Consider the following 20,179-nt stretch of genomic DNA (forward strand, 5'->3'; position numbering starts at 1 on the left):
ATAGATGTAAGTCTCTGGGAGAGGATTCCCTCAACCCTAGATGGTTCAGGCAAAGGCTAGATTTCTTTTAACTCCTCTGACTATGCAAGAACTCAGCTTTCTCTTAGCTAACAGTATGCAGAAAGTTCTTGTCTCTTGTATTATGGCCACAATACTTGCCCTCTCTTTTTAGATGTGGATTAGAATTTCTGGACCTATGGGGCACCTGGGTGGCTCAGTTGTTTGAATGTCTGACTTTGGCTCAGGTCATGATCTTGTGGTTCGTGAGTTCGAGCCCCACATTGGGCTTGATGCGTCAGCCTGTCAGCACAGAGCCTGTTTTGAACCCTCTGCCTCCCCTCCCCCGCTTGCACTCTCCCATAAATAAATAAAAAAAAAAAAAAAAAAAAAAAAAGAACTTCTGGACTTATGGGTTCTGATTCTGTGGTTAATATCCTTAGGCCAGAGACCAGAGCTAACCATTACTTTGTGATACCCTGTGCTTGGCACTGAGCAGGTACTGTGGATGTTTGTGAATGAAGACTTTGTATTTACTAGTCACTATTTTGCACTGCATGTTATAAAGCTGATAATCCTAAAATAGTAGAATTGATTTTTGAAGTAAACAAATTCTTTTTTTTAACATATTAAAATACTACCATTGAACCTTCTTGTCTGCTTTTCCTGCTTCATCCTCTGCAGTGTGCCGAGATTTTGCTGTCTTAGAGGACCACACCCTGGCCCACAGCCTGCAAGAACAAGAGAGTGAGTAATGGCCCTCATTATGTTCCTTCTGTTTTCTTTTTTAGTAGTACTTGAGGCAGGTTTCTTTGGGTGAGGCAGGGAGAGAGAACAGAGTCACCAGGCCTACTTTCCATCAGTCCTGAGGGATTTATCTAGGCAAGTGCCACCTGGGTGGAAAATGAAGTTCTGGGTATTTTAAGATGTGACAGCTGCGAGGGATTAGGAGACTTTGGGTATATGGGAGGAAAAGCGGCGCGTGAACCTTTCCCTTGCCTTAGTATTGTTAGGAGGGAGATACTATCTGGCATCTGTTCTTCCCCTGGAAGAGGGGCCTGAGCATCTTTGCAGACATTGGAAGTATCTAGGTTGTGGCCTTTTCTCAATATTTATGTAGGTAATTATGGAAACTAAACCTAAGTTATGTGTGTTACACAGAAGTACGTATTTGCAAATATGTAATTTGGGAATCATTAATTCATGTGTCAATATAAAAAGTAAGTATTGAAAATGTTTATAAATAGAGTGACAGCTTGTGGAGCAGAAGGAGCCCTGGCCTTGGTTTTAGTGTGGAAACTGGTGTGGAAATCCTGTCACTGCCGCTGTTTTGCCATGTGACCAGGGGCAAGTTACTTAACCTTTCTGATTCTCATTTTACTTAATGGAAAGAGAAGAGGAATAATTCCTTTGCTGCCTGTTATATAGCATTATTGAAAGCATAAAATGAAGTCTTGGATATGAAGCTCTTTTTAATGGAAAAACCCTTCTTAAGTTATCCTGAGGCGTATTATTAACCAGACGAAACATTGTGATTCCTCTCTTCAATCTCTCCGTCCAGTTGAACATCATTTGGCCTCGAATATTCAGCGGAACCGTTTGGTCCAGCATGATCTCCAGGTGGCTAAGCAGCTTCAGGAGGAAGATCTGAAAGCTCAGGCTCAGCTCCAGAAGCGCTACAAAGACCTGTGAGGATTTGGAGGCGGGAGGGAGGCATGCTGGGACTGGTTTTCTCTGTGGAGCCAGCAACCAGGGCAGGGAAGAAGGCTGTGTGTCTGTCCCTCTCATGCCTGTCACTGTTAGATTACAAATCCTATAGTGGCTAGCCCACAGTTTTCTTTGGTCTGAAATTTTTGTTGTTGTTGGAATACTTCATAGGTTTGGGGACAAGTGGATTCTGGTATGACTCTCAGCACGTTTAACTGTTGGACTTTGAGCATTTCGATCCACCTCTCTGAGTCTGTATTCCTTCCCTATAGCACGTGGAAAATAATCTCTGTTCCCTTTGCCTCATAGGTTGGTTGGGGGATCCAGTGAAATACTGGATATCAAAGAACTTTATGAGTTGTATTGGATTCCTTTACTCTTGCGTGGTTGATGTTTGCTGCTCTTATTTTCCTTGAACCTCTTTTGCTTTTCAGGGAGAGGCAGGATCTTCTGGAAAGCTCTGAAATACACACTCAGTTCTCTTTATAACTTCAGCATCTGACAGACATTCTTTGCTCAGTCTCCTCCTGTAATAGTTCGGTAAATGGAAAGATCATATCCAAGGTCTCTTCCAGCACTGTTTTAAAAGCTCAGAGGGTGCATTTCTTATTTGAGAGTGACCCCTGTATCTAAATCTCTGTGTAATCCCCTATATCTAAATGGTGGATTTAACCACAAGGTATTGTTTTGAGGGGAAAGGGTAGAGGGAGAAGTAAAGGGCCCCCACAGTTTACTGTAGTTCGTGTTCAAATAAACAGGAAAGCCTATCATTTTTGCTGTCTTTGAGGAAGGGTTTGCCTTTCTGGTTTATTATTTGTAGAGAGAATTTTAGTCATCCTTTTGTTCAGCTTCCTTATTTTGTAAATAAACACTCTTACTGACTCTTGCTATACCTGTCACCATGAAAGGCATTGGAGACCACAGATAGGAACAAAATATAGCTGTTGCCTTTAAGAGCCTCCGAATAAAACTCTGAGGCTTTTGAAATCTACAGAGACTGGTGTAAGCCACAGAGAATTAAATAATACATTTAATGCCAATGAAGAAAGGAGAGACTGGGAAAACCATTCTAACACAGGTGATGTATTTAATCTGAGCCTTGATGGTTAAATTAGAAGTTCATAGTGCTAGCTGAAGGAAACCATTCTAGCCAGAGGGAGTAATAGGGAAGGGAAGAGGTTAAAGAACCTGGAATCTCATGGTAGCTACAGGATGTTCAGTATTGCTGGAGTGTAGTGTGTGATTAAGGGCATGGGTTAGGGCATGAGGCCAGAAAAGTAGTCAAAAACTGGACCAAAAGTTATGCTTTTAGGAATTTAGATTTTGTGGATGTTATAAACAACAGAGAACCATTGAAAGAGTTTTAGATTTTCATTTTGGGATCTACTCTGGGGGATGGGTAGATAAAGGATTGTGGGGGACAAGATTGAAGACAGCTTTAAAGTGGTCAAATTAAGAGATGACAAAGCTTGATTGGAGGGTAATGCTCATGGAATAAGAAGAGAGAGATTTGAGAGGTGTGGAGGTTTGGGGTCATAACCAGAGTTAAGATGAGAGCCAGAGGGGCGCCTGGGTGGCTCAACCCTCCAGCTCTTGATTTCATTTCAGGTAGGTCATGATCTCACAGGTTTGTAAATTCGAGCCCCACATCAGCCTTTGCACTGACAGTGTGGAGCCTGCTTGGGATTCTTTCTTTCCCCCCCTCTCTCTGTCCCTCCTCTGTTCTCTCTGTCTCTCTCAAAATAAATAAACAAAACAAAACACCCCCAGAAAACAAAACAAAAAGATAAGAGCCAGAGCTAGAGTATTCTAGAGTTCTAAATCATTGCCTTTTACATTATTCACAGTGCTTTGCTATCAAGGGCAGTTCTGAGGCTGGTGCAGAAGTTTAAGACCCTGAATTAGGGTAATGATAGTATAATGAGATTATTCAGAGATTATTGAGATAAAACTCTAAATATAAATGAGGATTCAGAGAGTAATGGATTATAGGTCTTAAATTAGAGGAGAGCCAGATATTCTATTTCTGCCTGGGACTTCAGGCTTTTGGAGGTACTCCTAGCTGAAATAAGTGGTTAGAAAGGAAGTTTTTCTGATTGTCACACGCTAGCAGTTTTGACAGTTGCACCTCACTGGCTGGATGAAATGCTGTGAATATTAATGAACTGGAAGCTCTTACTCACTCTGCATCCTGGGGCCCCCGTCCACTATCAGGCTTGCCCATTGTTGACTACCCCTTTCTCACGTGATTTTGCTTCCTCGGGATTTTGTGTAATTGTCTGCATGAACTCGATCTTGTCCTTCATGGAAATATGATTGGAAGTGATTATCCTCAGCTTAAACCTCACTTCTTTATTTTCTGTACTAGGGAGGACATCTGTGTCACTTGTAACCTTTAACATTTCATTTGGATTTGCCTTCTCTGCTGGGCTTCTTCTTTTTCCCATCTATTATTATCTTGCATGTAATTAATATTTGCTAACTCCTGTACAGATTTTACCTGAGTTTGAGAGATCCAACTAGAGAAGTCTTTGAAAACTAGGAACATGATTTTGTGTATGATTCTTAATTATTAGAAGTAAGTGAATGAAAAGAGGATATATAAATAAAAATTGTTTTGAGTAGATTTTGTTTCTTTTCAATTCTTTGGTTTGAGTGGTTAAGAGTTCTAAAATATTAGACCTATAAGATTAAGTCATTAAGTCCAAATACTTTTATAGCTGATAAATTGACAAGAGAGGGCATGGCTCACTGACTCTCAGTGGCAGGACCAGAAATCAGGTCTGCAGCTACCTTGTCCAGTGTTTTTCCTACTGATTCTAGGAGAGTCTTGCCATCCCTTACCTGTGCTCTCTTACTTCCTCTTCCTTCCTTTCTGTTTTGTATCGGCATAACACGTGCGTACATGGCTGCGTCTCTGTCCACCTGTACCTGCCTGTCTCCAAGCATGTTGGAAGTGACCGTTTCTGTATACAAATGAGGATAATTTCTGCCTCTCAGTTTTGTTGGAAGAGAGAGTATGGGCTTTAATTCCTTAATCACAGTTCAGATTATTGCCCTCCCCAACACTTTCCATTTTACAAAATGCTGTTTGTTAAACGTGGAATAGCCAGCCAAGAATGAGATTCATTGAGAGTTTTAAGTTCACTCGGTAGAGAGAGAATGAGAGGGAGAATGAGAATGTTTGTTTAGCAAGAAAACTCCCTCTGTAAGTCACAACTGTAAATTCATTCCAACCTCTTCTTAAGTCGTAAACCCTAAGCATGTTTATGGTCATCCTTCCTAGCTAACAGTTGTGTGTAAAGTTTGGCTTTCCAGAGGTATCAGGTTCTGGAGTTTGAAGCTGCCTATTGACTTTTCTTGACCTGAATCTAGAAGACATGCACTTGTACCCATCTCTGAGATATCCAGTTCTTCTTTTTTGTTTGCATTGCTGTTTTAGAGGTGATCTATTTTGCCCACCAAAATCATCCTCTTGGTTCTTCTTCCAAAAAGGATTGTGAGCCTTGACTGCAAAGTGAAGATTTACTCATGTTTGTATCCTCAGTGTCTGAGCATGGTGTCTGTACTATAGCAGGTGTTAAATTTAAGTCCCTGTTCAGTACATGAATGCCAAAACAAGGCAAACTATGGTAGCAGCAGTATTGCAGCATTTGTGTTTCTCAGGGATCTGAGTTTTAAGAAAACTGGCACCAGCCAGAGAGGTGTCTACTGGGAACTGAAGCTGCACGGTATTTTAAGTATTAGTGAAACTGAAAAACACATCTAATTTAAACTCTTATAAAAATCATTTTAAAGTCATACCATCACTTCTAGGAGACCAGAGTGACATCTAGTGATTTGTATATTTGTGGACATTAATCTGATAGTTTACGTTTCCTTTGCAAGATCTTGAGAAAGCATGCCTGTCTGTGGAGTGGCCCCAGTATGGTGAGGTGATAAGAGAATTTAGAAAAGGCCTGGGACTTTCCATTGTAGTGTCTGGGGATCAGATTCTGGTTCTGCCACTTGTGTTCTCTGTGCTCTTAGGGAAATGCTGTCACTACTCTGGACCCCAGCTTTTTTATCTGTAACGTGTGACAATATCCACCTCTTTGCATCATTATTGTGAGGATTAAGTGAGATAAAGATTTGCACGGGTTCATAGTATTCAGTAAATTGTATTTTTAAGAAAATTTATTTATTATTTATTCATACTACTTTCACCTTTGTTTTTTAGTGAACAACAAGACTGTGAAATTGCTCAGGAAATCCAGGAGAAGCTGGCTATTGAGGCCGAGAGACGACGCATTCAGGAGAAGAAAGATGAGGTACAACTAAGATAATGCCCCTCCACCCCAGCCCTGAGGAAGGGCTGCCTTCTGTATTCATGGACTCAATGCAGGGTTGCCGGATGGGCAGCAGAACTCTCCTCTTTGGTGGTGCACAGTCCAAGTGTTGCCCTCCATGGACCACTGTTTATTGCCCCTCGATAACCTAAGTGAACTCTTCTTAAAGATGATGCTAATTCAACGTAAGAGGTGAATTAGTTTCCTTGGGCTGCTTTAACAATCACCACAGACTTGATGTGGTTAAAACAGCAGAAATAGAGTCTCTCACAGTTCTGGAGGCCAGGAATCCAAAATCAAGGTTTTGGTGGGTCCCTGCTGCCTATTGGGAAAGATGCTTCTTTGCCTCTCCCTAGCTACTGCTGGCTCCTGACAATCATTGGCATTTCTTAGAGTGTCACTGGATCACTTCAGTCTCTGCCTCTGTGGTCAGATGGCCTTCTTCCCGTGTCTTTGTGTCCTCTTGTTTTCTTAAAAGGAAACCAGTCATTGGATTGGGGACCCACCCTCATCTAGTATGATTTTCTCTTAACTAATTACATCTGTAAAGACCCTATTTTTGAATAAGGTCATATTCTGAGGTTCTTAGTAGAAATTACTTTTTGGGGGGCACTATTCAAACCATACAGGGTGTTTGTTTGTGGGTTATTCGTGCAGTCTTGAGAGAGGGAGAGCAGACCTGTGTGTGGTCTGAACACAAGTCAGGGCGTGTCAATCGTGAGAGGCCAGGGGCCACCAGTGCTCTCACTCTTTGCTGTTCATGGCTTCACTCTCCTGTGATGCGCTGCCTCAAGGAACTAATCAGTTTAATTCTGTATATATTTTTAAATTGTATTGTTTTTAAAGTTGAAAATGACTACAAGTAGCAGCAGTGTTTTTTGGTAAGGAGACTTGAATTTGCATTTAACTATTTCCTTTGTTTTACACTTTTAGCCTTTCTTACAAACAATTCCTTTTCAGCATGTATTGATTCTTTTCTTCTTTCAAACCAGCTGTGCTGTTCTTGGCCACAGACTGAAGAAAATGATTTAGAGTTTTAATAGGAGGATGGCCATATGATTTATTGTATGTATACTCACATATTCTTCTAGGTTCAAGGGGGGCTATTAATAATTACATAAGCTGGGCCTGCCTTGGGTAAACCAGCACACGGAATCACCCTGTTAAATAGATGGGATGAGGACCATCAGTCAAGCAGCCTGCATATACTGCTGCTCCCACTGAGCCATCCTTGTCCCTCTAAGACTCCTTGTTCAGTGCCAGGTGAGCGGGAGACATCTGCTATGTGTGTATTTAGCTGTTTCTTTAAGAAACAAACCATGATCATGTGATAATCAGAACTGCAAGTAAGCATTAGGATTTGCTTTTTATCCTTCCTGTTATCAACACAGGAACTCTTTCTTCCTGCAGGATGTGTTACTCTGTGTAGTCAAGACAGCTTTGGGGATGAAATTGGGAACTGAAAGAAGTGATTATATTTTCTGAACAGGAAAGCTTCTATTTTAAAAAATAACAGAGTGATGAAGTTGGCTTCTTATAAATGCTACTGGTGTCCTGTGATTCCCCCACCCCCCCATTCAAGAAAAACAGGATAGAAAGAGAAACCAAAGCACTTTATTTAGGCGTGTAGAATCTAAACAGCAATCACAATAAATAGTCTCGTGGTAATACTGTATAAAGTAAGCAGTGTAGTGATTGACTCTGTTCTTCAGATGAAGAAATTAAGACTTGAGGAAGTCAGTGACTGGTCTCCAGCTATAATAAGATGACCGAGAAATATCTGTACAGTTCAGGTTCCCTGACTGACTGCTTCTGACACGGATGTCCTGTGACACAACAGAAAACATGGAGACTTTCGAGTTAGGCTGCTCTGAGTTTGAATCTTAGCTCTTTAATGTCTAGCTGTGGCTTTCAGCATTTTACTTACCCAGGTAGAACCTTAGGTTCCGAAATGGAGAAGTCATGATAATTGCACATACACTAGAGGGCTGTTGTGAGGTTTAATGCCTTTGGTGCATATTAACTTAGCTTCTTACATACTAAGTCAATTTCTTTTCTTTTTGCTTTCTTGCCTAGTGTTTCCCCACCATTCTGCCCCTTATAACAGCTCTGATTTCTATACAGAAAGAGATGTGTGCTAAATTAGAAACGGGGAAAAATAAACAGGCTCAAGTATATTCCAGTCTGGTGTGATTTGAGCCAAGAGTTTTCTTGCTTTTACACATCTCCCAGCTACCTTGCCCTCCTCTGTTGTTTGACCTACAGAAATGGTCCCATTCCCCAGTGCTGTCAGAGACTGAATGAGAAGTGCAGCTGTGGAGATTTAGTGAGACTAGCCTTAAAAGCTCCATTCAGACTCTCTGACTTTTCAGCTGATGCTTTAGATCAGAATATGCCTACCGTGTGGAGATGTTTTCTTATCTGAAGATAGGGCTCTCAGCTGACTGGTATGGTATTAATATTAAATGCACAAAATTTGCATTAGTAAAGTTTGTCATTGAAGAATGTATGATAATACATATTTGTTTATTTTAGTCCACGGTGCCTCACAGAGGGCACTGAGATGAGATAATAGTGGGAATTTTTCTGGCCAACTTTTGAAAAAAAACATCATTGCCTGTTACTCGTGAACTGACCTAATTCTTTTTTTTTTTTTTTTTTTTTTCCTTCTCTTCTCTCTGTGCTCTTCTATTTTCTTATGGAGTCTGCTTAGCTAGTATGTTCTTATTGGACAGCAGGGCTGTGGAAAATTCCTCTCTGGATTTTCACCCAAATCTCTTTTAAGAGATTTTTGGGGTCAGTTCTTTGGTTGTTTCTAACTCCCCAAACAACCAGATATAGAATCCAAGGCCTCTTTCCTATTGGGACAGAGTATTTTTCCTGAACAACATTGTACATGAAGAGTAGAGTTACACAACTCTGTGTGGGTTAATTAGCATTTCTGACTTTGTTATGGTATAATTTTATTGTGCTTTTTAACAGAGCACAGATGTAAGGAAAGTAGCATTTCCATTCAGGGAGACAGATGTAGAAAAGTTAAACCAACAACAACAAAAAGTTTACAGAAGGAGAGAGATAGTCTTACCAGCATTGTAGCTTTCCCCTTCCTCCTCTCCCCAGTCCTCTTCCCTCCCTTCCTCTTTCTCTTTCTCTTTTTTCTTTTATTCTTCTGTCCTCCCTCCTCCTTCCCTCCCTTCATTCCTTTCTTCCTTTTTTAAAAAAAACTTGTTTTACATAGTGTGACTATAGTAGTTGCATTTCTCTCTAAGCCTCTGTTGAAGAAAGGGTTGTAGCCTTTGGGAATACTGGACTGTGTGAGTTTGTAAGTAATTAAAGTGGACTAATTCCATTGGGATCATTTTCTTTAGTCATAGCATAAACATTTGTCAGTGTTATTTAATAAGCCTAAGGAATGTGTGTTTAGTTGGTTTAACTTATTTTTAAATGAAATTCTTAAGCGTGTGTGTATGTGTATGTATGTGAATATCTATAGGTATATGTGTGTCTCTGAACCTAGGTCCAAATATATGTGAATGTGCAACTATTTTAGGGCAAACCTTTTTTTTTTTTTTTTTGCTTAAGTAAACATTAGCATGACCATTTTATGAAAAGTCTGTGGTACTAATCCAGCAGTTTGAAGCCATTTATAATATGAACTGTTCAGGGATAAACTTAGTAACCAGTTTACATTAAAAATTAATTTAGTGTGAAAGTGATTAGAATTTCATGTTCTAAAAAAGTATTTATATAAGTTGGTAATATTTAGAGCATAGCTCAAATAGCAGTACATTTTAGCTACTAAAAAAATTTCCTATGTTTTGGCACTTTAAAAATAAGATTATACATGTATGGCCAGAAAGGGGGAGGGAGTGGAAGGTGTCTGGTTGAGAAAATTCTTCTTTCTTCTTATCTTAGTTATATTGATGTTTTTTGCATCCATAGAACTGGTATGTTGTTTTCTGGTCTTATACCCCTCTGGAGATGATACCTCTTGAGAGTTCCCTACTGAATTAGATTTAATTACTGGTTGATAAAGAAGTGTAGCAATCTAATGGAATGTCTTTCCTTCTTTTTTTTTTCCTTTCTGATAGTCATTTGACAGTCACATTTTTAGATTTCCTTGATTTTGTGCTGAAGATTTCCTCATTTTGAAATTTCCTCATTTCCCACCATTGAGGAATAGAAGTGGAAACTTTCAGGGAGAAGTAACCCTGATATAAAATCATATAAACCAAAAAAATAGCATAAGGAATTCAACACAATAGTTTAGTAATTTGTCATGTGCTTGGGGAAGATGTGCTAGGCTCCTTTGGGCCCCATTGCACCTGGCTTGTGATAATGCCTCTCTTAGAGCACTCTCCTTTCAAAGGGTCTTAAATCGTGCTAATGGTTTTGCTTCTAAAACTTAATAGGTAAGGCTTTGAAGATATTGATCATATATCCTGTTTTTCTACAGAGGACTCTAGGAGAATGTTTGGTTCCTTGAAGGCAATCAGTAAATATATGTTTTTATTAAAATTACTTTTTTCTAGCATAGAGATCTTTAACTGTGTTCTGTCTTATGCTCATTGTTTCAAATTTTCAAGAGGTGGGTGAGCTTGAATGACAGAAAAGGGAAAGATGAAATATAATGGTGAATTTTCATTCAAATGAATGTATTTACTAGAAGGTCTTCTCATTATGGAGGGTTTTTTTTTGTTTTTGTCTTTGTTTTCTGTTTTTTTTTATACATTAACCCAAAGTAAGCCTACTTGATTAATATGATTAATTAAAAAATAATTGAAAATGACTTCAGAAGGGCTTATGAGTTCTTTTAGGTTTGTTTTCTCAAATTATGTTTTATGAAACAGTAATTCCAAATGCAAAGACTTGTACTAATTCATGTAAGCAGAAATAAGATTTGCCTCTTTAATACTCACATTGACATTTTTACTCTTTTATTGAGGCATTCATGATTTAATTGTATTTTAGTTATTTGCATATACTTTTGCCATCATAGGCTGGGGGGGGCAGGGTCAGAATGTTATTCATCACTCAGTAACTGTAAAAACTTGCCTGGCAAAGAAGCAAGGGGGAGATAGGAGGAAGACCATTTTGTCTTTTTCAGTGGTGCTCTAATGCAAAGCTAAATCAGCCAATAATTTTTTTCAAAGTTTCAAAATTAAATTGTATATACAATTTTAATGTTTTATAGATTACTGCACTCTTTTCCATCCAGGCTTAGTGAATCATCGTCTTGGAAAAAGGGCCCACAAATAAGAATTTTAAAAATTCTGTTGTTTAATCAGCTTTAGGAATACTAGGTTTGTATGTCCCAGATTGAGTTAGGTTTAAATTTCAATTAACCAAAAAGTCTTTCTTGTTCATCTGGATCATGTGCTACTCCACTGAGTATTTGAATAGCATGAGCTTAATGCCATGAAGTCTGGAAAGCTATGGATGGAGTCCATAAGAGATTGGCAGTGGAGGGTCAAACCATTGACTTTAGGGCCACTGGATGGAGTTTGTTTCATTGTAAAAGGTTTGTTTGTTCTCTGGTAATATTTATTAGCATTCTCTCTTTATTTGCAGGACATAGCTCGCCTTTTGCAAGAAAAGGAGTTACAGGAAGAGAAAAAGCGAAAGAAACACTTTCCAGAGTCCTCTGGATCCAGTGCTTATGGAGATAATTACTACTATGAAAATGGAGGTAACAATGACTACATTATGACTTACTCTATCCTTAGACTCAACCATAGGACACTCCTTTAAATCTGTCTGTAAAGTGACCTCAGGGTTCATATGGATTTATGGCCAAATTCTATGTGAATCTGAATTCGTCTGTTCTTTAGTTGGATGACCAGAGCCATTTTCATGGCTGTTAAAACAACTGGCATTTTGTAAGATTTGGCATGCATTCTTTCGTGCTGCAGCCACTTGGAACGCTGTACTACATTCTAAGCACATAAATTGGGGTGTGGAAAATGGGGGTGAGGCTCTGGGCTTGATCTTTCTCAAGGAAGTCTGGGCACAGTGTCCGAGGCAGCAGAGTGCCATGAATAATGAAGATGGTACGCAACACATCAGTTGGGTAACAAAGCTCTTGTGTTTTAAACATAGACCACTGAGTATGTATGTTGATGACAAAATTAAAATTTAAGATTCCATGTTCATTATTTGTCCTTGCTATTTTGCTTTCTTGCTGTTTGATTACCATAAAGAAAAAAATCCTGAGGGTGAAAAGCCCCTTCAGAATTTCTCTTCTCTAGTGCCTGCTTTTGCAGTGTGGTGCTGGTGCTTTGTGGTGGCGGTTGTGGTGCTGGTGATTCTTTCTCTTACTAGTGTGTTGGGAAATGAGTATTTTCAAGTATTGTCCCATCCTTTTTAAAGATCTGTCAAAGGAAAGACATCTCCTCTAATTCTAGCGTCCGTATTGATTGCAGTTCAGCTGGGAGACCACACTTAGGATAACAAGTAAGGAAAACCTAAAGCAGATTCTAGAAAGTAAAGACATTAAGGTCCATGTTACTAAAGTCTCTTGTGAACTAATTATCAATTACTTCTCTGTGATTTCATTGTAAAAGGTAAGTAGGTGTTTGATGAGTGGAATGAAAGGAATGCATATGCAGATGTTAGGATTATTACCCTTGAGTACAATCTTGCCCAGCCACATTGTTCTACATTTGTTACCAGTAGAGCTCGGCTCTGTGGCATAGTTCGTAGGCAGGTTGATTCTCTCTCTATTGCTTGATGTGCTCTCCTTCCATAAGTAAAGTGCTCAGTTCTTTCTTGATAACCATTTTCATTATGCTTGTTTTTCTAATGAAATCATGTATCACATAATTAAAAAACAAACAAATAGTATTGCCTTATAGTTTTGTGCTGGAAACCAGAATGTGAAGAGTTTATTCTTCATATTCAGTTATAACCTTAGAAATGTGCTCTTGTGTTTTTTATTTGTTTTTATTTTTAATTCTGCTCTGGAATCATGTTCACTGCAAATAAAAGTCACTAAAATAAAACTATTAAGTCTAGAAAAGCATTAGGATGGCAAGTAATTAAGTATACTAAAGTATTAATTTTAGCCTCCCTCTGTTAAAACTTTACACTACTTGGAATTGGGACTCAAATCTGGTTGTTTGGATCAGAGTGCTATCATTCTTGAGGGCAGGGGACTACCTATGTTAAGAATTCAGTGGTTTTTCAGGAACATTTACTAAAATCATGAAGTCTTGACCTCCTGAGCATATGTATGTGAATATTGGAATTCCTTTTCAGTTGTGTTGTTGAGAGTTTATATGTTGCTGAACATGTGTGATCCTCATTCATTTGCCTTTGAGTTAGACCGAGTTGAGTTCCACAGAAACCCCATCATAATTCGGCTCATATGCTCAAAGTAATTCTTAGGTTCTTTGCAGTTGTCTTTTCCCAACACATAGGGATATTCTTTAATTGTACTTCTCTATCTTTATGTGTACTTTGATTTTTGCCATACTTATATAATAATTATAATAGATCATTATGGAAGTGGTCCTCTTTTCAGCTTTTATTTTGCTTCAGTGTAAATCTTAAAAATGATCACTTATAGATTTTCTACAAATCTGAAATTATCTAAAACATCTGTCAGATTTATATCAACTAAAATGGCATGTCTTATTCATTTGTGAATCCATGTTTTTCTTTCAAAGCCACTGACCTGTATTACAGGCATATTAGTCTCTTTTAAGTCATGGTCTTTGGAGTCATAAGACCTTGGTTCAAGTTTCATTCCTTCCTTAGAGCATTTGTAATGTTGAGAAGTTATCTACTATAATCACATTAAGCCTTTCTCTCATCTGTAAGATGGAGAGTTTAAAAATACATCCTTCACATGGGTGTTGAGAAGATCAAATAATGTAATTATGGTGAGGACTTAAACTCCAAAGTACTGTTGTTCATACATGTATCAGTGTTATGTGTGTATGACAGTATCTTCCATTTCTAAACAAAAATCATCTTATTTTGAAAGACAAACATGGAAGCACACAAAGTGTGTGTGTATATACATATACATATGTATGTGTATATATAAATGCATACGTGTTGGCTCTAAGGAACTTAATTATATTTGCCAAATAACTTGGTCACAAGAAAAATACAAGTCCCAGTCCCCACCCCAGTCTTTTTTCTTTCCCAGGTTTGAAGATAACACAAGTGAAGTAGACAATAGATATTTTTTCCTATCAACTCTGTGAAAATGTAGTGACAGCTCTGTTCTAACTCTTGAAACACATTCAACTAAAGTAAAACTGATTATCAGTTAACTTTTCAGAAAGGATTAAAACCACCACCAAAAGAACAATCATAGCCTCACATATCCATGTCAAAAACAGAACCCTTGTTTTTTGGGAGCTAGAAGGCAGACTTCATTCATGCAGCCCTTTGTGGGAACATTGGTATTAACACTGAACCATTGTTCCCTGGATATGGTTATCATTTAAGTAGCTAGTCAATTTATATTAATAATTCATAGCAGTAGTCAATTGATTCTCAGTTGTCAAGACACACTTAAAATGATAGTTTGCTAAAATTATAGATACTTTTTTACCATAGAGAGTAATTGTTCTGTTTCAGTTTTGCTTTTATGCAAAAAATAAATTTAATCAAAAATTCTTCAGATGATTTTAGAAGACTGATTTTAATTTGGATATCATCTTTGAAGCAAATTTCCTTTTCTTCTGGAAAGCTCAAGAGGAAACAATTTGAAGGTTTTGAGAAGCGTTATGGCGTCAGTGATACATTTAGCACAAATTTCCCCTTTCTCAGTTCCTTTATTAGGTTAACAATAACAAAGCTAAGACAACAAAAACAAAATGAAAGAAAAACCCTAAAAACTAAGAAAATGTATAGTCCTTTATTTCCTCTACATCCCATCAAATTGGGGTAGCTGTTTCAGATGCAATTCAGCAAGTGAGTAATTTCAGCAGGGAACAAATCTTAGATAATTTAGTAGTTTTCTTGGAACTAGGGTTTCTTTTCTTCTGTTTTTTTTTTTTTTTAAGTTATTTTGAGAGAGAGAGAAAGTGCACAGAGTGGGGGAGAGAGAGAGAGAGAGCAAGCCCAAGGGGGGGGGGGAGAGAGAGAGAGAGAGAGAGAGAATATCCCAAGCAGTCTCCGCACTGTCAGTGCAGAGCTCAGTGCAGGGCTCGAACTCACAAACTGTGAGATTGTGACCTGAGCAGAAATCAAGAGTTTGGATGCTTTAATCAACTAAGCCACCCAGGTGCCCCGTGATTTATTTTTATTACAACATGTACTAAGGGTCTTACACAATGTTTTTTTTTGTTTTTTTTTTTTAATTTTTTTTTTTTTCAACGTTTATTTATTTTTGGGACAGAGAGAGACAGAGCATGAACGGGGGAGGGGCAGAGAAAGAGGAAGACACAGAATCGGAAACAGGCTCCAGGCTCTGAGCCATCAGCCCAGAGCCTGACGCGGGGCTCGAACTCACGGACCGCGAGATTGTGACCTGGCTGAAGTCGGACGCTTAACCGACTGCGCCATCCAGGCGCCCCTTACACAATGTTAAATATGCCCTGCAAAGTGCATAGTAATTCCCTTCCTTCATTTTCACAATAGGCTTGTGCCCGAATGAGACTGGACAAAAGCACACCTCTATGTGCTGTTACTGAAATTTGTTACTGAAATCCCTGTGTTACATCAAGGATTTGTATATTTAGCACATATTGTCTTTTTATAGAAAGAATACAATATCATGTTTTTTGAAGTGAATGTAGGGATGGAAGGGACTCCTTTTCCTGTATTCTATTATGGCATCCATTTTTAATTTTTTCCTCTGTAAAATTTAAGTTAAGTTTGGGAGCAGAGTTACCCAAAGATAACAGGGTCATTTACTCACTTAAAATTCTCTACCCCATCTTCTTCCACATTGAACTGCATGGCTGGGAATACTTGTTTTGGCCACCTAAGGAGAGAGAGTAGGGGAATACTAAAAACTGGGTCATTTCTCAGACTCTAATGGAAACTAGCAACATTCTTATAGAGATTTATTATCATTTCCAATAAGAATGTTTGAAAGCCTCGTCCTGGAAACCTTAATTATCACAAAGCTTGGTTGTTTTCTGTTTTATGAGACTCCCTCAACCCCTACTTTCCCCCCATAATACTTCCAAATTGGTTTTATAAATAGAATTTAACATTTAATGGCCATGGCTTTTGTTATTGGCAAATATTAAAGTACTGTATTAAGTCTCCATAATCATAATCAAGCTCTTCTTTCAGATTTAAGTTATTTCACATAATTTTAGTCTTTTAAATTTTTGACCGTGTACCCAGAATCCTTCATCTATGCCTGGGCCAATCCAATAAATGCCCATCCCCTCTTTGCAGTTTGTTGAAAAACTAGTCTTCTCCATTTTAAAATATGGGCCCTGTCTTTCCTGTGTGGTGAGTTCATATGCTCATTAAGTTAACCTACATTTCTATTTTTCACATCCCTCCACTTCCACTCAGACCAGCCACAGTCAAGGAGGGCAAGGGAATTGGGTTCTGGAGTCTCAAGGTCTTGTAGACTCCAAAGTGATGGAAACACTGTGAAGCAAAGGAAAGAGAAACCCAAACATCCAATGGAGAACTTGGAAGAGCTAGAAGATTACTGTTCATCAGGGAAACTTCTGTCATCCTGTAGCTCAAGCAAAGTGAGGGGCAGTCCCCACAATGACTCTGAGCAGCATGAAAGGAAGCGGTCTGATCATGAGAGACTTCGGAGACCTCCACTTCCCAAGATCAGTGGTGAGGTGTTTTTGAGTACTGGATTTGATGACTGGGAGGCTAACAGTAGCCATCGAACTCAGAATTGGGAAAAAAAGTCCAGACACCAAGACCGACTTTCACCCAAGTCTTCACAGAAATCGGGGCTTCATTACAAGGAAGCTGTGTATGGGAGGGACCGTGGGCAAGGTGAGCACAGAGAAAGGAAACACAGGCCCAGGACTCCTCCCTTCTCAGAGAGTGAGAAATGGCTCCAACTCCATGACACAGGTAATAAAGGACAGTCATGTTGAAAATCCTGGTATCATGTATATACACATACAAGCAAATGTATTTAATAAGCATCTTCAGCAACGTATTCTTTCTCTGTAGTTTGTACTCATGGCTTTGAAATAAATCCTGGAGCCAAATATTATAAAAGGTATCTACTTAATACCAAGTATATAGGAAGAAGAAACATATTTGTACATTTCTACTACTACCTTCTAAGAAAATTCACCAATTCCTTACAAAGTTCTTCCAGCCCCAGATTGCAGTGGACGTGCCCATCCCAGACACAGTTCTTCATTTGTCAAGACCATAAACCAGAGAATCAGATACCAAATCATAGCTCCTGAATTTCTGGGTGTAAGTCAGATCTTGTGACACTGTCTTCGTATTATTTGCCTAACTAGAAAATCAAGGCTGGAATTACTAGCTTCTTTTGGTCTCATCTTTGCCATGTGTAAAGTGAGAGATCAGATAGGCATTCTCTTATAACAGCATATTTCAAATTGTGGGCCTTGGTCTATTTTTGTCAGAATCAGCTGGGCTGCTTCCTAAAGAAGCAGCTTTCTGGATCTCACACGTATTATAATTTCTATAGTTTCTCCTGGCAGTTTGGACTCATTTTAGACCTGAGGTAATTTTTCTGCACTTAAAGTTTGAAGACATTTCCTTAAGTTACTTTCTAGGCTCTAACCATCAACGACTCTAATGCTACAGTTGGTGTTCTGAAATGCCGGTATCCGGTAAGTTCTTGGCATTTGTTTAGGAATAAGGTGAATGTTCTGGCATGTCTGAAGTTTACCTCTGAAGTCCTTCATTGACCCAGTAATGGTTCTCTCTCTTCTTATCTGGAAACTGCTGTATGGTGATGTTTTCCTTGTGGTTCTACCACTGTAAGTCATAATTAGACCATAGTCCTCTCCCTGGTTCTATTGTACTCTTATTGAAGTTTTGCAGCAATGCAAGGGTTATTGGAGAGTACCAACGAGGCATCTCTACTTATTTTCTTCCTAACTGTTGCCCAGCCAACCTCTACTTTTGGGTCTGGAAACTGGTTAGGTTGCAGATTCAGGTTGATTTAGTTTGTTTCTCCTATTGTGTTATCTCTTCCTATCATGTTAGTCATTTAAGTTATTAAAAGACTTGGTCATAAAGAAAATGAAAATTCAGTTCAGCAACCGTATGAAAATTCAGTTCAGCAATGGTTTAAAAAAAAAGGTGGCTAGGCAGGTACTCAAATGGCTACAACAGAGCTGCTGGTCTTGATATTCAACGTTAGAAATTCTATCTTCCTAGCTACTGCAGGCATTTGATTTTGTGACCCCACGAATAGAAGGTTACATTAAAATGCAATTACTAAATACTGGTGTCTATTCTTGTTTTTGTAAAAGCATAGTTCTTAATGTTGTTGGCATAGGCCAAAATTTTATTTAACTTATTAATTAAGAAACTAGCAGAGTGACAAAGAGCTAATGAGAGAATTTGAGGGCAGGCTTTTTTATAGTTAGTTGAAAAAGGAATGCAAAATACAATTGTTAAAATTAAATATAAGATTGGTTAACTTTCTAAAGGACAGTAAAACTGTAACATCTTTGAGGGTAACTTCTCTAATGAGCTATTAAATCATAACAGCATATTAATTTTTCTACAGTTTAAAAGCAAACTTTTAACAGTTTTATTCTGTGAGAATTTAAAGGTAAGCTGTATTTGTGTTTGTTGGCGGAGGTCCTTGTGTCCTTAAACTGGAGAACGATGAACAGGAGACAAGGATTAGATTAAGAATTGAATGTGAAACTGTTAAGTATGGCTCACCTGATCTTTTGAAAACTGGTGTTTGGATTGTTGAGGCTACCAAGATGAGAGCAGCCATTCCTTCAATTTCTTTCAACTAACTGCATTTAAAAAAATTTTTTAAGGCATCTCTGTTTTCTATAATGAAATGTACAGCCTTACATTGTAATATCTGAAGTTCCTTCTTAAATACTCACATAAGCTCTTTTTACCTTTGGTACACAGCATACTACTATTTAGTGGGCAGTCCTGTCAGTCCAGAAATCTAGTATTTTATGATGGAGATTTTCTGCTTATGAGACATGTGAATTACAGTGATATATCAGTAGTTCAAATAAACTCTTTACCCACTAGATATTTGGGACTTAGGGAGATATTATTTCAGATACTTATTAGTTAACCATTTATTCATTCATTCATTTATATTGAGATATAGTTAATGTATAACATTATATTAGTTGAAGGTGTACAATGTAATGATTCCATATTTGTGTATATTACAAAATGTTCACAATAAGTCTAGTTAACGTTCATCACATATATAGGCACAAGGTTTTTTTTTTTTTTTTTTTCTTATGATGAGAACTTTTAAGATGTACTCTCTTAGCAACTTTCAGATATGTAATACAATATTACTAACTGTAGTCATCAGGCTTATTTATTTTATAACTGGAAGTGTGTACCTTTTGATACCTTTCACCCATTTTACTCACTCCTTACCGTCTGCCGCTGGCAACTCCCAGTCAGTTCTCTGTATCTGTGAGCGCTTTTTTTTTTTTTTTTTTTTTTGTGATTCTCTATATAATTGAGATCATATGGTATTTGTCTTTCTCTGACTCATTTCACTTAGCATAATGCCATCAAGGTCTGTCCATGTTGTTGCAGATGGCAAGATGTCCTTATTTTTTATGGCTGGATAATATTAATTGTATATACACCACAGTTTTCTCTATCCATTCGTATGTTGAATGACACTTAGGTCGTTTCTATGTCTTAGCTTCTGTAAATAATGCTGCAGTGAACATGGGGATGCAGATATCTTCTTGAGTTAGTGCTTTTTGCTTCTTTCAGATAAATACCCAAAAGTGGAATTGCTGGGTCACATGGTAGTCTTATTTTTTTTATTTTTTGAGGAACCTCCATACTGTTTTCCATAGTGGCTGTTTCCAGTTTATGTTCTCAGTAACAGTGCATGAGGGTTCATTCCCTTTTCTCCACATCCTCACCAACAGTTATTATTTCTTGTCTTTTTGATAATAGTCCTTCTAACAGGTGTGAAGTGATATTTTGTTGTGGTTTTGATTTGCATTTTTCTCATGATTAGTGATGTTGAACACCTT

The 20,179-nt window shown here is 38.1% G+C and overlaps 1 protein-coding gene across 1 annotated transcript in view; it reads left to right on the forward strand.

Moving 5' to 3' along the window:
- CCDC50 (coiled-coil domain containing 50) overlaps positions 1 to 20,179 on the forward strand; it is a 64,760-nt gene that overhangs the window by 25,961 nt on the left and 18,620 nt on the right. Inside the window, exons 2-6 of the mRNA XM_086675004.1 lie at positions 682 to 744; positions 1,559 to 1,685; positions 5,924 to 6,014; positions 11,604 to 11,721; positions 16,524 to 17,051. Of these exons, the coding sequence (XP_086531130.1) occupies positions 682 to 744; positions 1,559 to 1,685; positions 5,924 to 6,014; positions 11,604 to 11,721; positions 16,524 to 17,051 (927 nt within the window). The remainder of the gene's footprint in view (positions 1 to 681; positions 745 to 1,558; positions 1,686 to 5,923; positions 6,015 to 11,603; positions 11,722 to 16,523; positions 17,052 to 20,179) is intronic.

The sequence above is a fragment of the Puma concolor genome, chromosome C2, assembly GCF_028749965.1.
Source record: "Puma concolor isolate L17-30 chromosome C2, mPumCon1.1.hap2, whole genome shotgun sequence".
Lineage (NCBI taxonomy): Eukaryota > Metazoa > Chordata > Mammalia > Carnivora > Felidae > Puma > Puma concolor.